The sequence below is a fragment of the Trachurus trachurus genome (assembly GCF_905171665.1).
Source record: "Trachurus trachurus genome assembly, chromosome: 15".
Taxonomy (NCBI): Eukaryota; Metazoa; Chordata; class Actinopteri; order Carangiformes; family Carangidae; genus Trachurus; species Trachurus trachurus.
The window spans coordinates 14,460,798-14,480,592 of record NC_139906.1 but is presented as its reverse complement, the minus strand read 5'-3'; the positions used below and the strand labels follow the sequence as shown (position 1 = coordinate 14,480,592).

The 19,795-nt window shown below is 40.7% G+C and overlaps 1 protein-coding gene across 1 annotated transcript in view; it reads left to right on the top strand.

Moving 5' to 3' along the window:
- Positions 1-19,795, top strand: part of LOC310997852 (protocadherin-15-like) — a gene marked incomplete at both ends in the record, with an annotated part of 138,561 nt that overhangs the window by 69,073 nt on the left and 49,693 nt on the right. Inside the window, 6 exons of the mRNA XM_083987673.1 lie at positions 1,147-1,275; positions 8,642-8,947; positions 10,530-10,760; positions 13,470-13,586; positions 17,109-17,249; positions 18,537-18,649. Coding sequence (XP_083843799.1) covers positions 1,147-1,275; positions 8,642-8,947; positions 10,530-10,760; positions 13,470-13,586; positions 17,109-17,249; positions 18,537-18,649 — 1,037 coding nt within the window. The remainder of the gene's footprint in view (positions 1-1,146; positions 1,276-8,641; positions 8,948-10,529; positions 10,761-13,469; positions 13,587-17,108; positions 17,250-18,536; positions 18,650-19,795) is intronic.

Here is a 19,795-nt window from a genome sequence, read left to right as displayed (position 1 = left end):
GGAATCTGCCCAGCCCTGGGGGATTTGAAACCAAACAAACCCACATAAAAACTCTTAAAAACAAAACAGATAGAAGCATAGTGGCTTATTCCATAATGTGTTATACCATTGAAATTTGTATGTTCATTAATTGATGCAACCTTTGCTCTAGAAGTAAAACTGTGCAATGAGAAGAAGAAAGATGCAATGGATCTGATTTTTGTGCTTTCATGCCCCAGATACTAGGTCATCCAGTCTTACAACCTTATGCAGTTTGCTCTTACCGTAATGACTGCCATCAATACATTTAGAGCAACAAGAATTCAGAGTTGTACAAGCTGAATTCTGAGTAGATGACTATTATGTTATATTCAGATACGGTGAGTATTTCTGTCAGTGTTTCAGATTCAGAGATCCCTTTTAAGAGCTGTTCTCGTGCCTTTGCAAGCAAAGCAGCCGTGTTGGCATTCAGATTCATTCAGACAAATTCTATGTGGTATCAGTAGGATGGCATGTAAGTGCTTCTAATTATATACCTCAACACTCTCAATAGTTGTATCCATTACTTTTGCACTTTAATGTCAGTATTCATTTATTTTCTGTGTCTTGAGATGGATTCTGGGGAGAAATTGAAATTTTGATCTCATGATAGCACTAAATAAAAAACCAGAGTTACTTCACTTTATCCTGGTGTGGTCTAGAATGATATATGAGGACATTTTCAACTTTTGGTATCAAATGCTATTTTCCTGCCTTTTGGGGAATTTCCAGTCGATATTTTGTTCTCATGTAGAACTACAGTAGAGTTTTGTTTACCAGTCAAATAAAGGCATCAAAAAAGCTCATGGTCACACTCATAAAAAGCCCACCAGTCAATCTTAGTTTGAAGTGTAGACACAGGGAGGGATGGCACACCAGCGAGGTGCTCCTGACAACTGACGCAAAACTGACTCAAAGAAAATGAAGTCTCACACTCCTATTAACCATGATCATCAGCGCCCCATTGCTGCGGACATGTGTGTGTTGTGAACACACGCTGGCAATCCCAGACCGAACTGCGCATCCGGTCAGCCGTTGTTTAAAAAAAAAAAAGCCCTGAACACTACATGTAAGGAAAAACTGATGAATGAAACACTGCTTTTTTTTGCTTTCTTTGTTTTTCTTTAGACGTCCACTACCACTGTGAACATCGTCGTCACTGATGTCAACGATAACGATCCCATGTTTAATATCACCTTACCCACTAACTTTACCGTGCAAGAAGAACAGGCCAACTTGTTCGTAGGACAAGTCGAGGTGAGTTTAATGTTTTATAAGAACTTTTTTGTTGTCATTGTTGAAATAACTAATGTTGTTTTCCCAACCTTCCACATGTCCCTCCCTTGTCCAGGAATCTAAATCATTCATTTGTCCCACAGATGTATATCCAGATGTCTTGTACAGGACACTAAGCCATAACTGTACTTTAGCTTTCACCGCTCTTGCCCATCCAAAAATTACCTTAATGATCAATCTTGTTGGACAGAATTGTCACCCAAAGCTGTTGACGGGCTTAGTTCGGCTCCACTGAGCTGCCAGATTTTTCTAATTACGGCTGTAGATTAATTGGTCTGATGTTTGTCAGTTGATTAATCATGGAATAATGATGGGACACATCCTCTGTCAGGATGCACATACAGCACATGCCTACAAAGTGCCTGACGAGGCAGTAACATCCAGTGAGTTTGTTTCTTTATTGCCTCTATTTGAGTTTCACCCCTTGGTTTCATGTCCTCATATCTCATTCCAACTTACTGTTTTGAAGAACTGAACAAGATCAATTTTGGGGATCTGTTGGGTTACTGCTACAATATTAGAGAATATATTTTCAAGTCATGGAATGAATGTTGCTCAGGTTTGCAAGTTGTCTCTGCCACTGTAGCAGGTTTATATATTAATATCAGCAAAATAAAATAGAATGATTGTCGTAGTTGGATAAATACAACCTTATTTATATATGAAATAAATGTAATCTGTTTTGACAGTGGATTACGAAGATCATGAAGTTTTGAATTGCATATCTTAATTTAATTTTACTGTAGGTTGATCTAAAAGTGTTAGTGATTTCAGACTTTTTCGAGTAATTAAACACTCATCAATTACATGTTGATTAGGTGTGCCATTTCAATACCTTCTCAAGTCCTTGTACATGCTTATAGAAACAAGTTATGATATGAGTTGTGTCAGCTTTCAGGATATACTATACTTTCAGTATAAGGCATCCAATTACATTTTTCAGGGAGTAATACAATGCTACTTTTAAATGTTGCAAATTTATGAAGTGTGAAATAAGACAAAGGGACATATGAAGGAAGCTTGGTGTTTGCATGAGGCAAAGCTACCTCCATTCTCACTCCTGAGTGTTTCCACAGAAATGCAGCCAGCAGCGCAACTGGGGCTTAGCTCACACTACCGTCTTTCTTTCTCTTTCCATCCTGCCTCACAAGGTTTTCTCAGCTGGCGCCTTGCCAACTTGAGCTGAGGTTGTGCCTTTCTGACTGAAAAGAAAAGTACATTAAAGTACTTAGCTCGACACAATCCTGCTCTCCATGCACATCCACATAGAGAGGCTACAGCTTAGCCTGCTGTAGCTGATCAGGAGTGGATGGGGCCTTTTTTTACTCAATGTAGCAGGTTTCCCTAAAATCACCATACTGTATTAAAATAATGGTTCAGTGATTCGGTTTCTGTCACATCAGAAAATTTGCAGATGGTTGACTGACTCCTCTAATGTCTGACTTATTTTGTTCCTTTTGAGCTGCCAGACACTGATGCTCACAATATCTATGCAGATGACACCCGTATTTCTTTCACCAATGATTATTCTTTTGTAGACTTACTGTGTCTATGAAGTATGAATAGAGGCGAGTTCAGCTATATAAAGACAAAATAGAGATGCTGTCATTGTGCTTGTTGGCAAGAAGGAAATAAATTATGTATTTGTTTAATTCTTTGGGTGGTAGAGCCTTAACACAACATCTCTCCAAAAGGCTAAAAAGCAGCCCACTCAAAATGTCACTGCTAGAGTTCTAACAAGAATCTCAAAATGTGAGTCGGTTACATTGTGCCCTTCCTTAAATGTTCACATTGTCTTTCAGATTTTAAAGTGCTGCTCTCTTTTTATAAATAAAGTTATCGCTTATGGCGTAAATATACTGTAGCAAAAATGGCTAATGGCATAAAAATATTTCTCATATGCTTGAAGAACAAAAACCCAGTAGATTCCTCAGATCTTTAGCAAGCATTCATCTTGTAGTGCCTAGAGTCAGAACCCAATGTAGTGAAGCTGTATTTAGCTTCAGTGCTATGCTTGGATGAAAACTTCCTCATAATCTTCTCTTCAACTTTATCAACTTTAAAATCTAAACCAAAACTACTTTTCCCAATACAATCAATTCACTTCATTCATTTCATTTAAACAGCTTTATTATACAGTATTGCACAGTATACAATACCTTTATCTAGTGTTCATTTCATCTTTAATTCTTTTCATTGCCATTTTGAATTACTTTTCTTTAGATTGTATTGAGCCGGAAATACATTAGCTACATATAAAAGTTATCTCGAGAGAATACAGAAGCTGGACACAGTTGTCATAGTTGAAGGCTTGTTCATATAGACACATGCACCAAACTAGTCACAAAGCCATCCCTGTTGCCACTACCCCTTTATAGCTTGTTTATTGTATATGTGTTTTGCTTAATCTTGTCATGGTGGAGAGACACTTTATTAATCATTGAAGGAGGCACACATATTGGATTATTTCAAAAGATTATGTGCATTTCACAGTATGTGAAGAGACCTTGTGCAGAGTGTGCTTTCATATACTGTAGGCAACACAACTGTTAAGTGTCTTATTTCTAAGACATTATTAATAGTCACAGATGGAGTGTCAGAGAGATGGACGCATTCTCTAGAACAACTCTCAGCTCTTTGTTGCTGAAGTGATGTAATTTATTAGACTAAGATGTGGCATTTAGATTATAAGTGCCAGTAAGTGTATTACGTATGTATGAAAATGCCCCTTTGTTCACATTTTCTCAACTCTCACTTGCCCTCATTAATTCATCCGAAAGGGCACAGTGGATCAAGAGGGACAAAGTGGGAGAAACGTCAGGTAGACTAACTGTTGATTTGTTAACTAATGACAAAGTTTTACTAAGGTGAAAACAAAAGCATTGCATAAAGGAAGAGCTGCTGCTGCAGAGATCTATTAGGTTCACACACTGGGAGTCACACGTGACAGTGACAACTTTCCAGACTTCAAGTGCTGACAGTGAAAGAGAAAATAGGAAAAGCAAAAAAGTTGTGGAGCCAGAGCATCATCATTTAACGTATGCCATTTAAGTGTTTCTCTGTGTTTCATCACCCGTCCTGATAGGCTGACAAATGTTCTCTAACTGCTAGCTCTCTTTCCGCGGGCCTGAATAATGTCTTGTGATGTGAAGTTTTCTTTAAGAGCTTTGTGTGCAAGTGCATGTCTGTTACAAATCCTGCTTTCTGAGTAAATGTTGTCCCTATCAAAACAGTTGCCTACAGGTCACTATCACATGACACGCTAAGTGAAAGTCTTAAGTGGCAGATGAAGGACTGAGATACAGATGTTAAGTTACTGCACTATTAATGCCTCCTCTGTAATTTCACATTTAAATGTGACATGTTACTGTAAAAAATCTTTTTTCCCCCTGTAGCGCCTTAAATTTACCTGGAGGGAGTAACAATGCAGTCACCCACAAAGCTTTACGCAGTTGCCAAGGGTGAAGATGGCTGCAGTGCAAATGCATTATGCCATTAAGTGACTTAATGCTATCCCTGAAGCATTTTGGATTATCGTAATTGGAACTGGTTCCCACCTGTTCTTATTTTACACACACTCACGTAGACTGGAGACGATTTACTTGGTTATCACAATTGACAGCACTGCTGGTTGTACTAACAGAGTCATTTGTTCTGTGACTGACAAATCCTACATCATACAAGCCCATTCTGTTTGCTTATAACAGGAAGCTATAATCTGAGCATGCAGATGACCGGAGGACAAATGGATTTGCATTCATATCAGACACGTCACGGAAGCATTCTGTAGATTTGTTGCTAACTGGAGAGGCTGTTGAACTTAACACTATTTTTTTTGCCAAGCACGTACCTTGATAAAGTTTCATGGTTTTATTATGTCTTCAACTGAGGACTTTTGCAACCCAGGCTCTGCTGCATTTCACTTGGTTAATGTATGTACAGTTATCACATTTTTTTGTTTAGTCTTGAGAGGAGCACATCAACATTTAATATTATGTTTGAAAATAGTGTGCCCAAGGTGAAACGAGACATCATTCTGCCTGCAGTGTAAGTGGGCAATTCAGGATAAATTTTAGGTTTCAGCATTCATCATTCAAAACAAGATGAATATGCCCTTTTTGCAAATGCAAAAAGACCAAAAAACTCACTGGACCCAAGCCGGCAGCACACAAAGGAGACAAATTTCCCAGGTACTATATATCAGAGGTCTGCGTGGGCCTTTTTCTTAAGAGTGCACCCACCTGCTCAAGCTGCCTTTTGTGCTGCAGCCACTCTCACCTGCAGGATGTTCTGAGTCTCCCAGAATCAATGTATCAAGCCTGCCCACCACCTCACAATCAGATGCCTGTGCCACTTACACATCACTGGATGGCTTAAGTTCTGGAGCCTGACTGAAAAACTCTGTCAAAGATTCCCATAACTACTGCTCTGATGTAAAAAAAAAAAAAAAAAAAACACCATATGGTTTAGTGACATGTGGTAAATAGTGGGGGTTACCAAAGCAGAGAAGTCGTGATCCATATGCCAGAGATGTTCACAGGTCTTTTTTTGCAAGTGTAAGTGAAGTCTCAAGCTTTTGGTCACGAGTCCGAGTCAAGTCTCAAGTGCCTATCAAAAAAAATGATAATAAACAACTGCCAGTTCACAGTCACCTGTCACTCACCTGCAGCTGACCAAGCTGTCAGAGGAGCTCTGCTATTCCTCTCTCTTTAGCCTGGTGTTTTTTCTGCACTTTAAAAGGAGTTCAATATATGAACATCTAACATCCATTTGAACACGGATCATGTGGCGCTGCTCAGCATTAGCAGTGTGTTTTATGACGGCAAAAAAAACCCACCGTCGGTCATCCTGTCAGGATGGAGGATTGGGTTGCCGATCAGCACAAGGCAAGAAAATAATGATTGTTCAAGTTGAGTTCGAGTTGCAAACTCGAGTCCCTATCTCTGCCATATGCACACACACACTGACATGATGTTCTTTAGTCTGTGAAGGATTAATGCTGAAGTCCAATTTTTAGCCTTGGCTTTAAATATTTGTCAGGCACTCCATGTACAACAAATTGGGGGCAGCTTTTAGCAGCCATATGTGGACTTATTTCCCCTCTTTGTGCTGCTTTGTCCTCACTTGCACTGAGGTTGAGCAATTATTTCCAAACAGACAGATGAAATGAGACTTAAACTCCCTGTCTGTGTGTGTGTGTATCTGTTTTTTTTTTCTCTACCTCTTTCCCCTCTCCCTCTCAATTACAACAAAGAATTACCACCATGCTGGTGACAGTTGGCATATGAACACACAGATGCGTATGCACAGGCATAATAATGATCTGTCATATCCACACAGGAATTAAACGTTGTAATTTGCCCACAAAATCATATCAGTAACACCACGTGCCATTTTTTCTTCTTTTTTTTCAGTTTTGACCTGACTCTGTATTTTATGAATGCTGCGCCTGCTATCAAATTGTGATTGAGCTTTCAAGGATTTCTTTTTGCATGATAGAGGGCTCTGGCCTTTTAAACTTCTGATTGCTCATCAGTCTCTGACAGAGACTGAGAAGTGTGTAAGAGCTGTGTTGGTGTGTTTGTAATACTAGAAGTTACATGGCTTTGTTCTTGAAGCCTCTGTAAACACACGCTAACGCTAAGCTCTAATGGATCGTGTAATGGATCACATCAACCTCATAGTTTGCCTAAAGGGAAATACCTCTGCATTTCAGTTTTCAGTAAATGTGTTATTCATATGCTGTGCATTGGTGAATATTTATCTCTCTCTGCTATTATTGATGAATGTAAATGGATTTTCAGTGTTTCCTACAGGTTGTCAGTGTACTTCAGCAGCACCAGGAGGGAATGACCATTATTGATGACTTTTTAGTAACGTTTAATTTAGCGAGCACACCAACTCTTTCTTTTGTCCCAGTCTAGTGTAGGATAATGACTATTGCAACATTAGCTGACTATTACGCTTCCATCAGATTATCCAGGCTATATTTATATTTAATCTATATTTAAGTTTACTAACTTGTCTTAGGAGGGTTTGAAATGAGACATCAGATCACCCAAACTGATTTCAAACGTAAGTCTCGAGGGGGAGTTGATTTATGTGGGTGAGCCTGTCCTGTTACTTGGGGGTGTAAAAGCCCTGAGTGGTTGTAGGTAAAGAAACATTCAGAGGCTCTCGAGGCATTTGGTGGACACATTGATGCTCGCTGTCCCAACGCTGCCTTTTGTCACCCCCCTCCAGCTGTTGTGAGGGTGGCCTTTTGAGGCAGTAGGTCTATGCGATGCGCCAGAGTGCCAGCTGGCTGCCTCACATGTTCCCTCTTTCCTTGGAAATGACCATGTTTTACCATCTGTGTCATCAGTACAACGTGGCTGCATGCACACAGATGAAGGTTCTGCAAAAATAAAGACTTGAAGGTTGAGTTTTCCTCTGAGCACTTACCATTAATGCATGAAAGAATGTTTAATTTAGGAGGCTGCAAACGTTGAAGCAATCTCATCAGCAGTAAAAAAAAAAAAAAAAAGAGAACTTAACAATTAGTGCTTGATGGACCTCTTTGAAGTTATTTCTGACACTTGGAGGTAGTGATCGTATAAACGTGTTAACACCTTAAGAGGTTTTCTTCCACACAAGTTTAATTTTCTCTCTTTGGATTGCATGGGCCAAATCAATTAGGTTGTGGTGTAGCTTCCTAAGATAATCATTGATGCAGTGATCATAGTTGTCTATGCAAAGATGTTACATGTCCATATACCTCAAGCACTTCAAGGCAGGGGCAACTCGAGGTCCCTTCTGGTAAAGGTGAAACTATGCTAGCTGGTTGAGAGGCAGGAGCTGAGCAGCTGTCATCATCTCTCATGGTAGCGCAGAGAGGAGGCTGAACAGTCTGGAAGGTTCTAGTCTGCCCTTTGGAGGGATAAGCACAGATGAATTTGTGGTGCATCGGTGGCTGAGAAGAACATGAATGTCCCCTTGAGGATGGACGGCATGTCTCCTCTGTCTGTTTTAGCGAGATGGGAAGTCAGGTTACCTCTGTTCCGCAATGCAGGTTGAGGAGCTGACTTCCAATGACAGTTTGGGGAGAAGGGTTGACCTTTTATCAATGGAGGAGTCTGAAGAGATTTGCAGGTCTTCAAGATAGCATATGGCTTCTTTATTGCTGCTTCTTAGAGGGGACAAGCATTTTGCTCTCTCAGAGATTTTATCTCCTCTTCTAGGGCATATTTGCTCTGAAACACATGGGTGGCTTTCCTTTTCAGAAGCAGGCATTTAAATAGACTGAGGCTAAACACAAGTCCTCTGATGATTTTCTCTCTCTCTCCAGGCCACAGATCCAGATTTAGGAGCTAATGGCCAGGTGCGCTACCGGATTGTGAATCATCCCAACTTGTTTATAATCAGTGAAAATGGCAGCATCTATACAAAAGTGCCTCTGGATCGGGAGCTGAGGAGCCAGTATGACCTGGTAGTAGAGGCCTCAGATGGGGCTGTGGATCCACGTCGAACAACCTTGACCCTCTCAGTTCAGGTCACGGATATAGATGACAACAGCCCAGTCTTCTCCCAAGAAACCTATGTGGTGAATGTACCTGAAAACAGTCCCGTGGGAACTGTAGTTCTTCAGCTAAGCGTAAGTACTACATTTTAGTTTTGTTCGTTTATATATGTCTCTTGTCTTTATTTGTCTCACGCAGCATGGGCACTTCAAACAACTGTTGTATTAACAGCCTTTTAGCATATTTTAACTTCAAGTGCTGGCAATTTAGTGTTTAAAATGTCAAACACTTTCAAGTGGAAACATTTACCCTGACACAAATGTACACAGCCTTATGTACACAGCAGAGTTAAATTTTTTTCCTCCTAACGTGACAGCTCCTTGGGCATTTTTTGACAGAATTAGACTTAAAGCTGGATTTCGAAGTCATAAACAGTCCTTAGTAGAAGAAATTTTTCGTCTCCCCCAACAAACATTAACGGATGTGCAAAGGCTCAACAACTCTTTAACGCGGTGGAATCTGTCTTTAGGTAAAATCAGCACTGTCAAATGTCGGTGGACATGTTTGCACTGAAGGAAGGTATGGAGAAACCTTGCACACGCAGAGCAGAAGAGCGAGTAATTGCTGCCATATTGTGAGTGACAGTTCTCAGTGAGGGATAAAGTTGGAGGAGAGACTGAGGAACAGCAGGGTTGGGGGTTGAGGGTGAGGGATGTGAGTGACAGTGGCGCTGTGACACCATTAATCTCCGAGACAACGACACCTGAACTCTAAGAGGATGCAGTGGCTGACAAGACACCTAAAGAGAGAAAGTGAGACAGCCAGAGAGACCTTGAAAGAAGGAAGAGGCTGAGAGGAGACCTACCGCTTATACCTGATGTATTAACTATCAGCTCGCTCAGTTGGTCCACCTCTTGGTCATTGGTTCCCAGAGAATGAAAGCGACAGCCTTTAATGATCCTCTAAATCTTCCTGTACTACGACTGAAAGGTGGACATTTTTGACTCTTAAATATCCTGGCTATTTGATGGATTGCCATAACATTTACTATAGATTTTTAAGGTCATCAGGGGTGGAAATTTGACTTTGCTGATTGTATGACTTTTAGTTTTGTGCCACCAGCAGGTCAAAGGTACGACGGAGCCACATTGAGGAAAAAACAACAACACAGACTCCGAGAATAAAGTCATACATTTCCTATGAGAAAAAAGTCATAACATTACGAGAATAAAGTCCTAAATTCACGAGAATAAAGTCCTAAATTTGCGACTTTATTTACGACTTTATGTGTGAACGGCCACACACCAATATGCATTTATCTGTCCACATACTGGTACTAATAATCTCTTTTCACAGAAGCCTGTGCAAATTAGATCTACTTTGGGAGTTGTGATTTAATGCAATGAGGGCCATCTTAAGCTTTCCTTAGTGGTTTAATTTAATCAGAGCCCATTAATGATTGATGTAAGTAACCCCTGCAGCATTGAACAAAAAATTAAAATAGAAACATTAATATTTATTGCTGCAGCCTTTACCCACCAGCTTATATGTCGATATACTATATATATATATAAAGGTCCCAATTTTGAATATATATAGCTCTTCCTCTCTTTTCTTCCGCCACCACCAGTTCTTCCCGAGCTCCCTGTGTTGCCTTGAATATACTCTAATAGTTTTTCCTATTCATCCCTCTCCTCTTTCTCCTCCTGCTCACAGGCAGTGGACTCAGACCTCTTTTCCAATGTCACGTATCGGATCAAGACCGAGTCGGCCAGGCAGCTGTTCTCTCTGAACCCTGTCACAGGGGAGTTGGCTGTGCTGCAGCCGCTGGACTTCGAGAGCCTGGCAGCTATGGGTATGGGGGCTTCTTACATTTTCCAGGTGGAAGCTGTCGACCAAGGAGGGGTCATGCCTCCAGGGCAAGCTACCGTCACGGTCCGAATCACGGTAAGAGCCCCCTGGATGGTCAGTCCAATGAAAACTCTCAGTTGTCATTTTCCTTCCAGCCATCCTCATTGTCCCATAGGGTCTGCAACACTGGCAGTGAATATGTGGATGGTCATTAGCGGAGTTTTACTGTATTAATAGCTGGTCTAACCCACATTCCAACAGGGGATTGGAAACATATTGTACAATGAGGCACCTGCACCACTATTGTGATATGAAATCCAGTGTATGCCATTCAGAGCGGGAGCTGAATGAATTTCCTTTGTAAAACATGTTTCGGCCTCCAAACCTGCTTTCCCTCTCTCAGCATCATTAGGACAAAGAGGAGTGATGGATAGGTGTTTCTGCCTGCACAAAGTGCTATTCCAGATCTGAATGACTCATTAGCTTTGTGACAGCAATTATGTCAGGTTTTTCAGGAGCTTGTGTTCCCTTTCCAACCTTTCAAGAGATTAACAGCTGAATCCTAACCAAAGGATTAGACGCCTTGTGTTGTGAATGTGTATGTGTGTGTTTGTGTCTTAATGGGTGTGTGTTTTCATTCTGTGAGTAATTCTATGCTCCAGAATGTGTGCATGCACATTTATCTGTCTATGAATTTAGTCCACCCTTTAAGCTCTCTATATTAGACCAAAAGGGAGGAAATTCTTGAGCTTATTCAAGCCAGCTCGCCACACGATCTGCCAACCTGGAGTAAGTTTGTCCTCCGATAAGGACATGCTTTGTTGCAGCATTCGTGCTGTCGCCCAGGAACAGTGTTTGATAGGATAAGGCACTGCACAACCCCTGATATCAAACCAGCGTGTGCTATTTGAAATGGCAGACATGAATTAGAATGAGCCTAATGGAGTCACACTGGCTTCTCGGGGACGAGAGATGGAACTGATTCCACGCATTTGAAGTCACTTGTGTTTGATTTCCCCTCGTCGGTTTTGTTGTTGTCTCTTTTGTCGGATGTCTTTCAGTGATGCATTCCTGTGTCCTGCATGTCTGGCTGTTCTGAATTGAGTCTCCCAAACTCTTTCGTCTTTTCTTGCACTTGAGCAATGTAAGAGACAGACACCCAGTGTGCGCGCACGTGTGTGTAGGCACGAGAGCGCGCGCGCGCATCGATGGAGATGCAAGTGCTGCACATGTATGTTTTAAGTAAAGATAAGTGCGTCTCTGCATGCGTCTTGTTCACAGCCTCCTTGTGAACACTCGAGCACAAGGATCAGGCTTTGTTGTTCAAAGCAAGAGCTGGATCATAGATTTTCTGCTAGGAAACACTAAACCTGTGTACAGATCAAAGGGAGGCTGGCCTCCACCACAGAGTTTATAGAACACATGCCGTTGCCCATTGCTCACTCAAAACAGTGGAAAGCAAAGAGAAAAGTCAAGAGAAAGGAAGATCAGGCTCCTGCACTTACACCATAGAGTTAAGCTATTCCTGAGAGATGTATGAATGGCTTACTGGAGTGTTCATTCTCACACACTGAAGCAGGGGTTGCACGGTTAAGAAGATTTCATTTATGTGCAGGACCACAATACAGCATTGATCTGCTGTGCATTATTTACAGCTAGAAGGTGATTAAAAGCATTCCTGATGTTAAGTTCTTCACATGTGTTCTGAGGAGCCATAATCCCAGCAACACTGTTTCATCGGATGGACCGGGAGTTACGTAGAGAAAATATTTGATAAGAAAGCAGCGTTCACAAAGTTTCATCAGTCTTGTTATTGTGGTTGTTAGGCCCTGCATTAGAGTTTATTTTTCACACACTTAAGATTTTTATGATACCCTGTCAGCCTGCTCATTCAGTTTTGATGTCCCGGGACTCACAGGATTTTTGTGCATTTCTGTGTCTGCTTGGTTGAAGGGATCAGACAGACTTAGAATTGAGCGTCAGTTTTCCAGAGGTCCTGTCAGGAAAATTACACTAAATTCTTACTTGTCCATCATCTTAGGCAGCAGTGACAATAAGCTAATTTCTAGTACTTAACTGTAACATCAGGTGTTATAGAGTGATTTTTTTTATGTTCATCTCTAACAATGAAACTATGAAACATGTATTATCACAACTGACAGTATTATACATGTATACATTTTCATATTTTCCTTAAACGTTCATGTACCTTATGTGTAAATGTAAATGTGACTAACTGTGATTACATTGAGTCATGTCAAGGCACCATAACATGAGATTATGGGAGGATTATTGCCAACTGTAAAAGCACAGTACATTCTATCTATGTATTATTTATATGTATGTGTGTCTGTGTCTGTGTCTGTTTAAATGTGATAATATTCAGCTTAGATGCACAGTTCTTGAACTACAGCGACAAAAACACAGAGGACAGTGAATTACCGCTGTGGGAACATTTGTCTGAATCTTGCTCTTGCCTGCTGGAAGTGTTAACAAAAATCGAACAAAGCAGCAGCTGCTAAATCTGCACCGCTACAATATAACTGTTTTAGCATGGGAGACAGCATCAGCAAAGGTTGTACTACATTACACTGACAACTTACTTTGACCCTTTTAATGCCAAATTGTATGTGTCACCAAAGAGATACCTGTCATGCCTCCTTCTTTATTATTGTCAAAGGAGTGTAATTGAGTATTTTGTACTGCACCAACCCATTCATGTTGTAATGATTGTCAAATAACTGTTAAGCAAAACTAGCAGTACATTTATTAAAATCTCTTATTTTGTTTTTTGTTTCTTTTTAGGACATGAATGACTTCTCCCCCATCTTTAGCCAAGACCTCTATAAAGGCATGGTGGCGCCCAATGCAGAGAAAGGAACAATCATCACAACTGTGTTTGCTGAGGACCAAGACCCACCTGTGAGTATGATCAAAATGCTATTTATCCCATTTCATATTTATATTTAAAATATGCAGTGTGTTAAATTTCAAAGCACATGAAGTGTGTTGATTCCATATCTGTCTCTAATAAAAGAAGCAGAGATGAAAGCCTTGCTGGATGATTTTTACCTTCTCACTACATGTCTCTTGCAGAACATCAGCCAATTTACCCGTAGCATTTCACACGCTGCATTTTAAAGATGTTTTCAAAACTGCGATGCTCTCATTAAAGCTACAGTGCTGTCTATATTTTCTTTCCGCACCAGTAGTTCTAATTGTGACGGGGTCTTGTTTAACATCTTCACTTGTATGAGTCATCTACCAGTTGCCTCAGACAGCGTCATGATTCCTCACAATATCTAAGCAGATTCTCCTGGGACTCTCCGAGCTATGAAGACTTTTTTTTTCTGTTGTAGTCTTTTGGAGTCTGCAAGCCAAGGAACAAAATTACACAATGCAGAAGAGAAAGTGTGCCACCTTGTTGAGACGAGAAATTGTGTGTCTAAGAGGAAGCAATGCAACAATTGTTTGGGAGAGTAGTTCCTTAGTTTATCAATAGTTTAACATGCATAGTTAGCAAAGTACCAGCCCCTGCAAATGTTTGGTTCCATGTCATTCACCTCAGCTGAACCTCCTTTTATTGGCAGCCCCACGCACCTTGAAATTTTATTGCACTTGGTGACTCAGCAGTCTTCCTACTCACATCCCCTTTTTTCTTCTTGGCAGCGTTACAGAATGTTTCTTTTCCTTTTATAGAAACTTCACCAAATCAGCCTCTTATAACACAGTCTCTTTTTTTGAATTTATTTTTAAATTTTAACTATGAAAAAGGGGAATCAGAATCCCCCAGTGCCCCTCTGCCTTTCCCTAAAAGCTTCCAGCTCTTAACAAGTTCTTCAGAAAAGTCGTGTGTGCGGACTCTTGTCAATGCTTGTTATTAGTGGCTCTCTTGCTCATGGGATTCTACCAGATCTTGTCAAGCTTGTGTACTCTCTGCAGCCCCAAAACACATTCAGGGATATAGATGCCTGTCAGTCCTGGCTGTGGGTGGTGGTAGAACATCTTGAGAGTGCTATAGTGACTGCAGCATATCTCACTTCCCCTCCCAAGGGGAGACTGCCCTCCCCACTTCTCCCAATCTCCCATTGGTTTGACAGACAGCGAGATTAGGTTTCCTAACAGGAGCCGACTAACCCAGTCTCTTATTTACCTGTATTTGAGAGTTCAAAGCATTTTATTGACAGGATGCCTGTCATAGACACCTCTGTTTCGTGGTGCAGGGTTTTAGTCTGGTGCTTGTTAAACACACATATTCTCCCTCCATTACACAGGCTCATAAAAAATCTGCTCACAAAAAAGAGGGAAGATGGAGAGAGTCACTCAGCTCTGTGGTTGTGATGCAACATATACATTTATATCTGAGGGTGATCATGTGTCAACCATTTTTGCTCTTTTCCCTTGTTTGCTCTGTTTTTGCACTTTCTGGGGAGAAGGCATACAGTAATATCTACCCACCCGTACCTTGGGAGATGGCATAATGATGATTTTTTTAAACCTGGCTGCATTTTTGGCAGTGCCACTCAACGTCAATATTAATACTTTCCTCAATAAGAGAGGAAATCACCATGGAGACAAACGTTCCTCTGCACCTGAATTGAAGAGTGTTTTTTTATGACTGAAAGTGAAAGTTTCTTTTTCCGCTTCACTTCTTTGTTCATCACAGCTGAGAAAGTTCACCTTTTTACACAGATGTCTGCACTAATCTTTTAGTCACATACAACTCAAATCCAAATTTAACCATCTCTCCAACAAGATGTGTTAATGTGTTGTATTTACTGTCTTGAATTATCAGCTCAAGCTTGGCTGTGGTGTTTCTGAAGCATCATTCGCTGTTTCTTAGTGGGCCTGAGCTTGTTCTTTAATTCATGACCTGGCTGTTTTATACTTGAGAGAACTGTTTTCTTATTGGGGGGGGGGGGGGCATGCACAACAACAAAATGCATTTGAAAAGAACGTGTGTGTCTTGTTAAAATCTTGCTCAAGATTGCAGTTATTAGTTGCTAAGTAGCTGTTGTACGTCCACAGTTTTTGTCACTTATCTGCAATGTTAATGACGCAGTGAGTTCACCCCAGCAGTGGACATAAAACATTCATAATCTGTGAGTTGAATGCCAGACAAGAAAAGGTGTAAAGCTGAAAATGCGTGTTGACAGAGATGGGGTAACATACCGCTGTAATTACAGTACATTCACAGTCTGACTCATGTTTAAACATCATTTCAGAGCCACTCTGAGCTGCTGCAAGAAAATGCACCAATTACTAATGCCAAAAATTGTTCAAAACCTGAAAACACTGATTAACTTGAAATTGTGCAATCTGTTTTGCAAAATGTAAACTGGAAGGTATTTTGTTATTAGTGAGGCATCTGTTTGCTTTGTTCTGGTCCAGGGCTAAGTTAGATGTATAGATTTTGAAAGGCAAGCTAATCACACAAATGGGGAGAACTCACACTGTTGACAACATTTAGCCCTGAGCAAATGAGCGCTGAGCACTTTTAACCGTCTCTGCTGCCGTCACTATGAATGTTTTTTCTACTGAAGCCACTATATTAGATTCTACTGTGTGTGCTGTTTTTATTTTATTAATGATACTGTCCTGACATCTTTTGCATTACATGTTAGAAAACAATTTGAAAAGCTTTTAGAGATGAGACCCTTTTTCTGAGGATCCACTTAGCGCATTCGCTCAGATTGTTTTGTAACCTCTTAGAGACACATTTGTGTGAGTAAGCCTCCCAAGGGATCCACTGCTACTACAGGATTTACCTCTCTCTCTCGCCCCAGGTTTTACTTTGTCCCTGGGGAGCAAAAGCAGTTCAGACAAGGGAGTGGATCTTCAAAAAGCTAATTAAAAAATCAGACCGAATTTGAGGTCCAAAGGGATGAAACTGGAATGGGATAAGATATAGAGATGATTAGTAATCAGGAACCATGATTAATCTTAATCAAAGGGTCATATTAAAGCCAGGCTCTCGCTAATGAATGTAAGGCTGGAGACTAGAGGGGCTGGTTTAATGGAGAAGTGTTATATTCCAAATGAAAGGGAAGAGGTCTGAATCAATGAATAACACTGAGTTTATATTATATTATATTAATGATGAGGACAGACTAACGAGGACTACAGTATGATAAACTATGAGTTGGTGAATTGGAAGGGAGTATAAAGTGAGACATTTTGGTAATTTTCATATTGCACAGAGAAGAGCAACCCTTTCTTATGTAAACCACCCCGCCTCTGTCACATGAATAAACAATGAAATCCAACAAAAAATAAAGTTATATTCCCTAGCAATCGATATTGCTATACCCTTATGGGTCGAATACATTTTCCACTGCTTAATTATTTTGGCACTTCTCTCTGTCTTCACAGCTTCATCTGAAAATGTGGAAGTTATTTTAACAGGCTTATGGTTCATGTTTTTCTTCTGTCTCCTTCCTCCAGGGTACACCAGCCAGTTTTGTCCGCTACACAGTGGACCACGACAGGTCACCTTACAGTGGGAGTATCTTTGATGTGGAAGAGAAAACTGGGAGAGTCATCACCCGGGTCAACCTCAATGAAGAGCCCAGTGTCACATTTAAGGTGAGCGGCAGTGATTATGGTGACAGTATCCGTGACAAGCTGCTGCTGCTTGTAATATCAGAGTGGCGCTTTCAGGATATTAATGTTATTCTGTGAGTCTGTCAGAGACACTTGGAGTGTGTCCAGGAATTGTCCATTTGTACTGAACGGACACAGATACAGTTAGATTACAATTATAGTTAGCAGAAAGGGAGCTACCCTTTGACAGTACTCTCAGGGAATCTGAGCTAATCCCCCCATGCCTTTAATGCACACACATTAATATGAAATCTTATCTTAATTAAATCAATAGAAAAATATGAAGCACATAAGGAGGAGACTGAGTTGAGGTGGGGAGCTGTGGTGGCAAACAGTATTGGCTTGACTATTTTAGATGTCAGATCACACTGTAAACAAAACAAATACACAATGATTCGTTTGGGCTAATAGGTAATAATGATGATGAATTACGATAAATGGGGAATTTAAAAGTAAAACTGATGGTAATTGTATAACCATGAAAGTCAAATCCTATATCACAAATACAAGAACTACATTGCCTTTGAAACCACATTGATATCATTCATGCTGCTATTATTGTTAGTATTTCTTTACTGTAAACGGTTAGTGCTCTGCCTCGCTTGTTTTAATGTTATATAACTTGCAGTGAATGCCATTGTTTTACAAATGTGTCCGTATTGACCCTTTAAAATCAAATTATCACTGGCAGTGATCAGGTCTTTTTCTTTTGTATCTGTGACCAGGGATAGTGAGCTTTCTTATTAAAGGCTCCTAGGTGCTCACATAAAGATATTTTACCAGCTTAAAGTGAGCTTGCATAGCCAAATATATCATTGTGAACACTGGAGAAAGTGCTGCAGCATATTAGATCCTAACGAGGATGTGCTGCTTGCACTCCTTTGTTGTCTGTCTACCTCAAGTCTCTGTTTCTTTTCTCTCTCCTGTCTCCGTTTCTTTAAATATTCGTCTGTGTTTATTCTCTTTCTGCCTATTACTCCTTCTGTGCCGCCCCGCTCCGCCCTGCTTCCCCCAGGCCCCATTCTCCACAGTCTATGAATGTAGATCAATACATTCATGCTCACTCTCTGGGAGCCTTGCAGGCTCTTTGCCAGATCCTATTTTGCCAGTCTGTCTTTATTAGGATGCTGAACATGTCTACAAAAGAATGCTTGGCAACCTGGAAAAGGGAATTATTTGTGTAGCAAGCAGTATTATGGTGAAAAAAAGTAATAGTTATGTTCTTGCATTTGTATTTGTATATTGTTTGTGTGTTCTGTCCCTTTGCAGTTGTTTGTGATAGCCTATGATGACGGGGAGCCGGTGAAGTCGAACAGCACGTTGGTGGAGATCACCGTCCTTCAGCCTTCCCGCATTCCAATCTTCACCCAGGAAGAGTATAAGTAAGTCTCCCTGACACTCTGTTGACGCAGCTGCCTCTGCCTGTGAATTCATACACTAGAGCACAGCTTAGGCTGTAGCCGCCAGACAGGGAGAGACAGTGGAAAAGCCAGTAGGAAGTCGACACGATATCTTAAGAACACCTTGACACCCATTTACATCTGGTTTCATCTTCCTTTGAACTTTTCCAATACTTACATCAATATTTAGTGACTTAGTAAATTATATATTATACGCTGAACTACGTACAACAAATGGCTGTGAATTCACCATTCCTCATGATTTTATAATTTTGTAATAACGACAGCTATCTCCACACCATCGCGCTCTCGTTGTCAGCACTCGGTGAAATGGCCCCAGTTCTGATTCAACGTCTCCGTCTTTGTCATGCTCTCTTTTCTGCACATGACTGATTAATGAGTGTTGAGTTTAAATATGCATTAGCGCTTCAGGGTAGATGCTGCAGATCATCACTGCTGTAAACCACATTTGTTTCTCTCCGAGGGCAAAGCAGAAGGGCTTCCCTCTGAGTTCATTAAGAGTCTCTTTTGACAAGATTAAGTGTTTAGAGTGTTAAACTGAGGGGGATATAATCTATACTGCTTTGAGATGACTGGCTGCTACACATGTGATATACTGTACAGCTGTACTGGGTTAGGGCTGGGTGGAGTTTGACTGCACTGGTGTTACTATGACTCAGGAGGAGGACAAGAAGTCATTTATAATTAAAAATAAGCATGGATTATTAACAGCCCCAACTGAAGCTGCTTTGAAAAATCTTCCATGATGAGCGGGTACACACATGAACACTTGCAATCTATTGTGTTGTGCTGCATTCAGTTGGTCTGCGGTGTTGGGGAGATTTTCACTGGACTGAAGCTTTAAGGTCTAATGGCAAAGTTTGCCACCATGCAGTTTCTAGGAGCTGAAGTAAAGCTTGTTTTAAGTGGATTGATTTATAGCTCGTATGTCAGTCAAGGTAAGGAGTCTTGGCAGACTGTCGTCTGTGACAGAAATTGATGTGCTTTTATACACAAGACAGGGAAAGTAAGTCATTCCCAACCTGTCAGCACATCAGTTGAGGTGTGTTTCTCTTTGTCTGTGCACAGGTACAGTGCACATGTTTTTCTGCCCAGCTCACCGCCTTT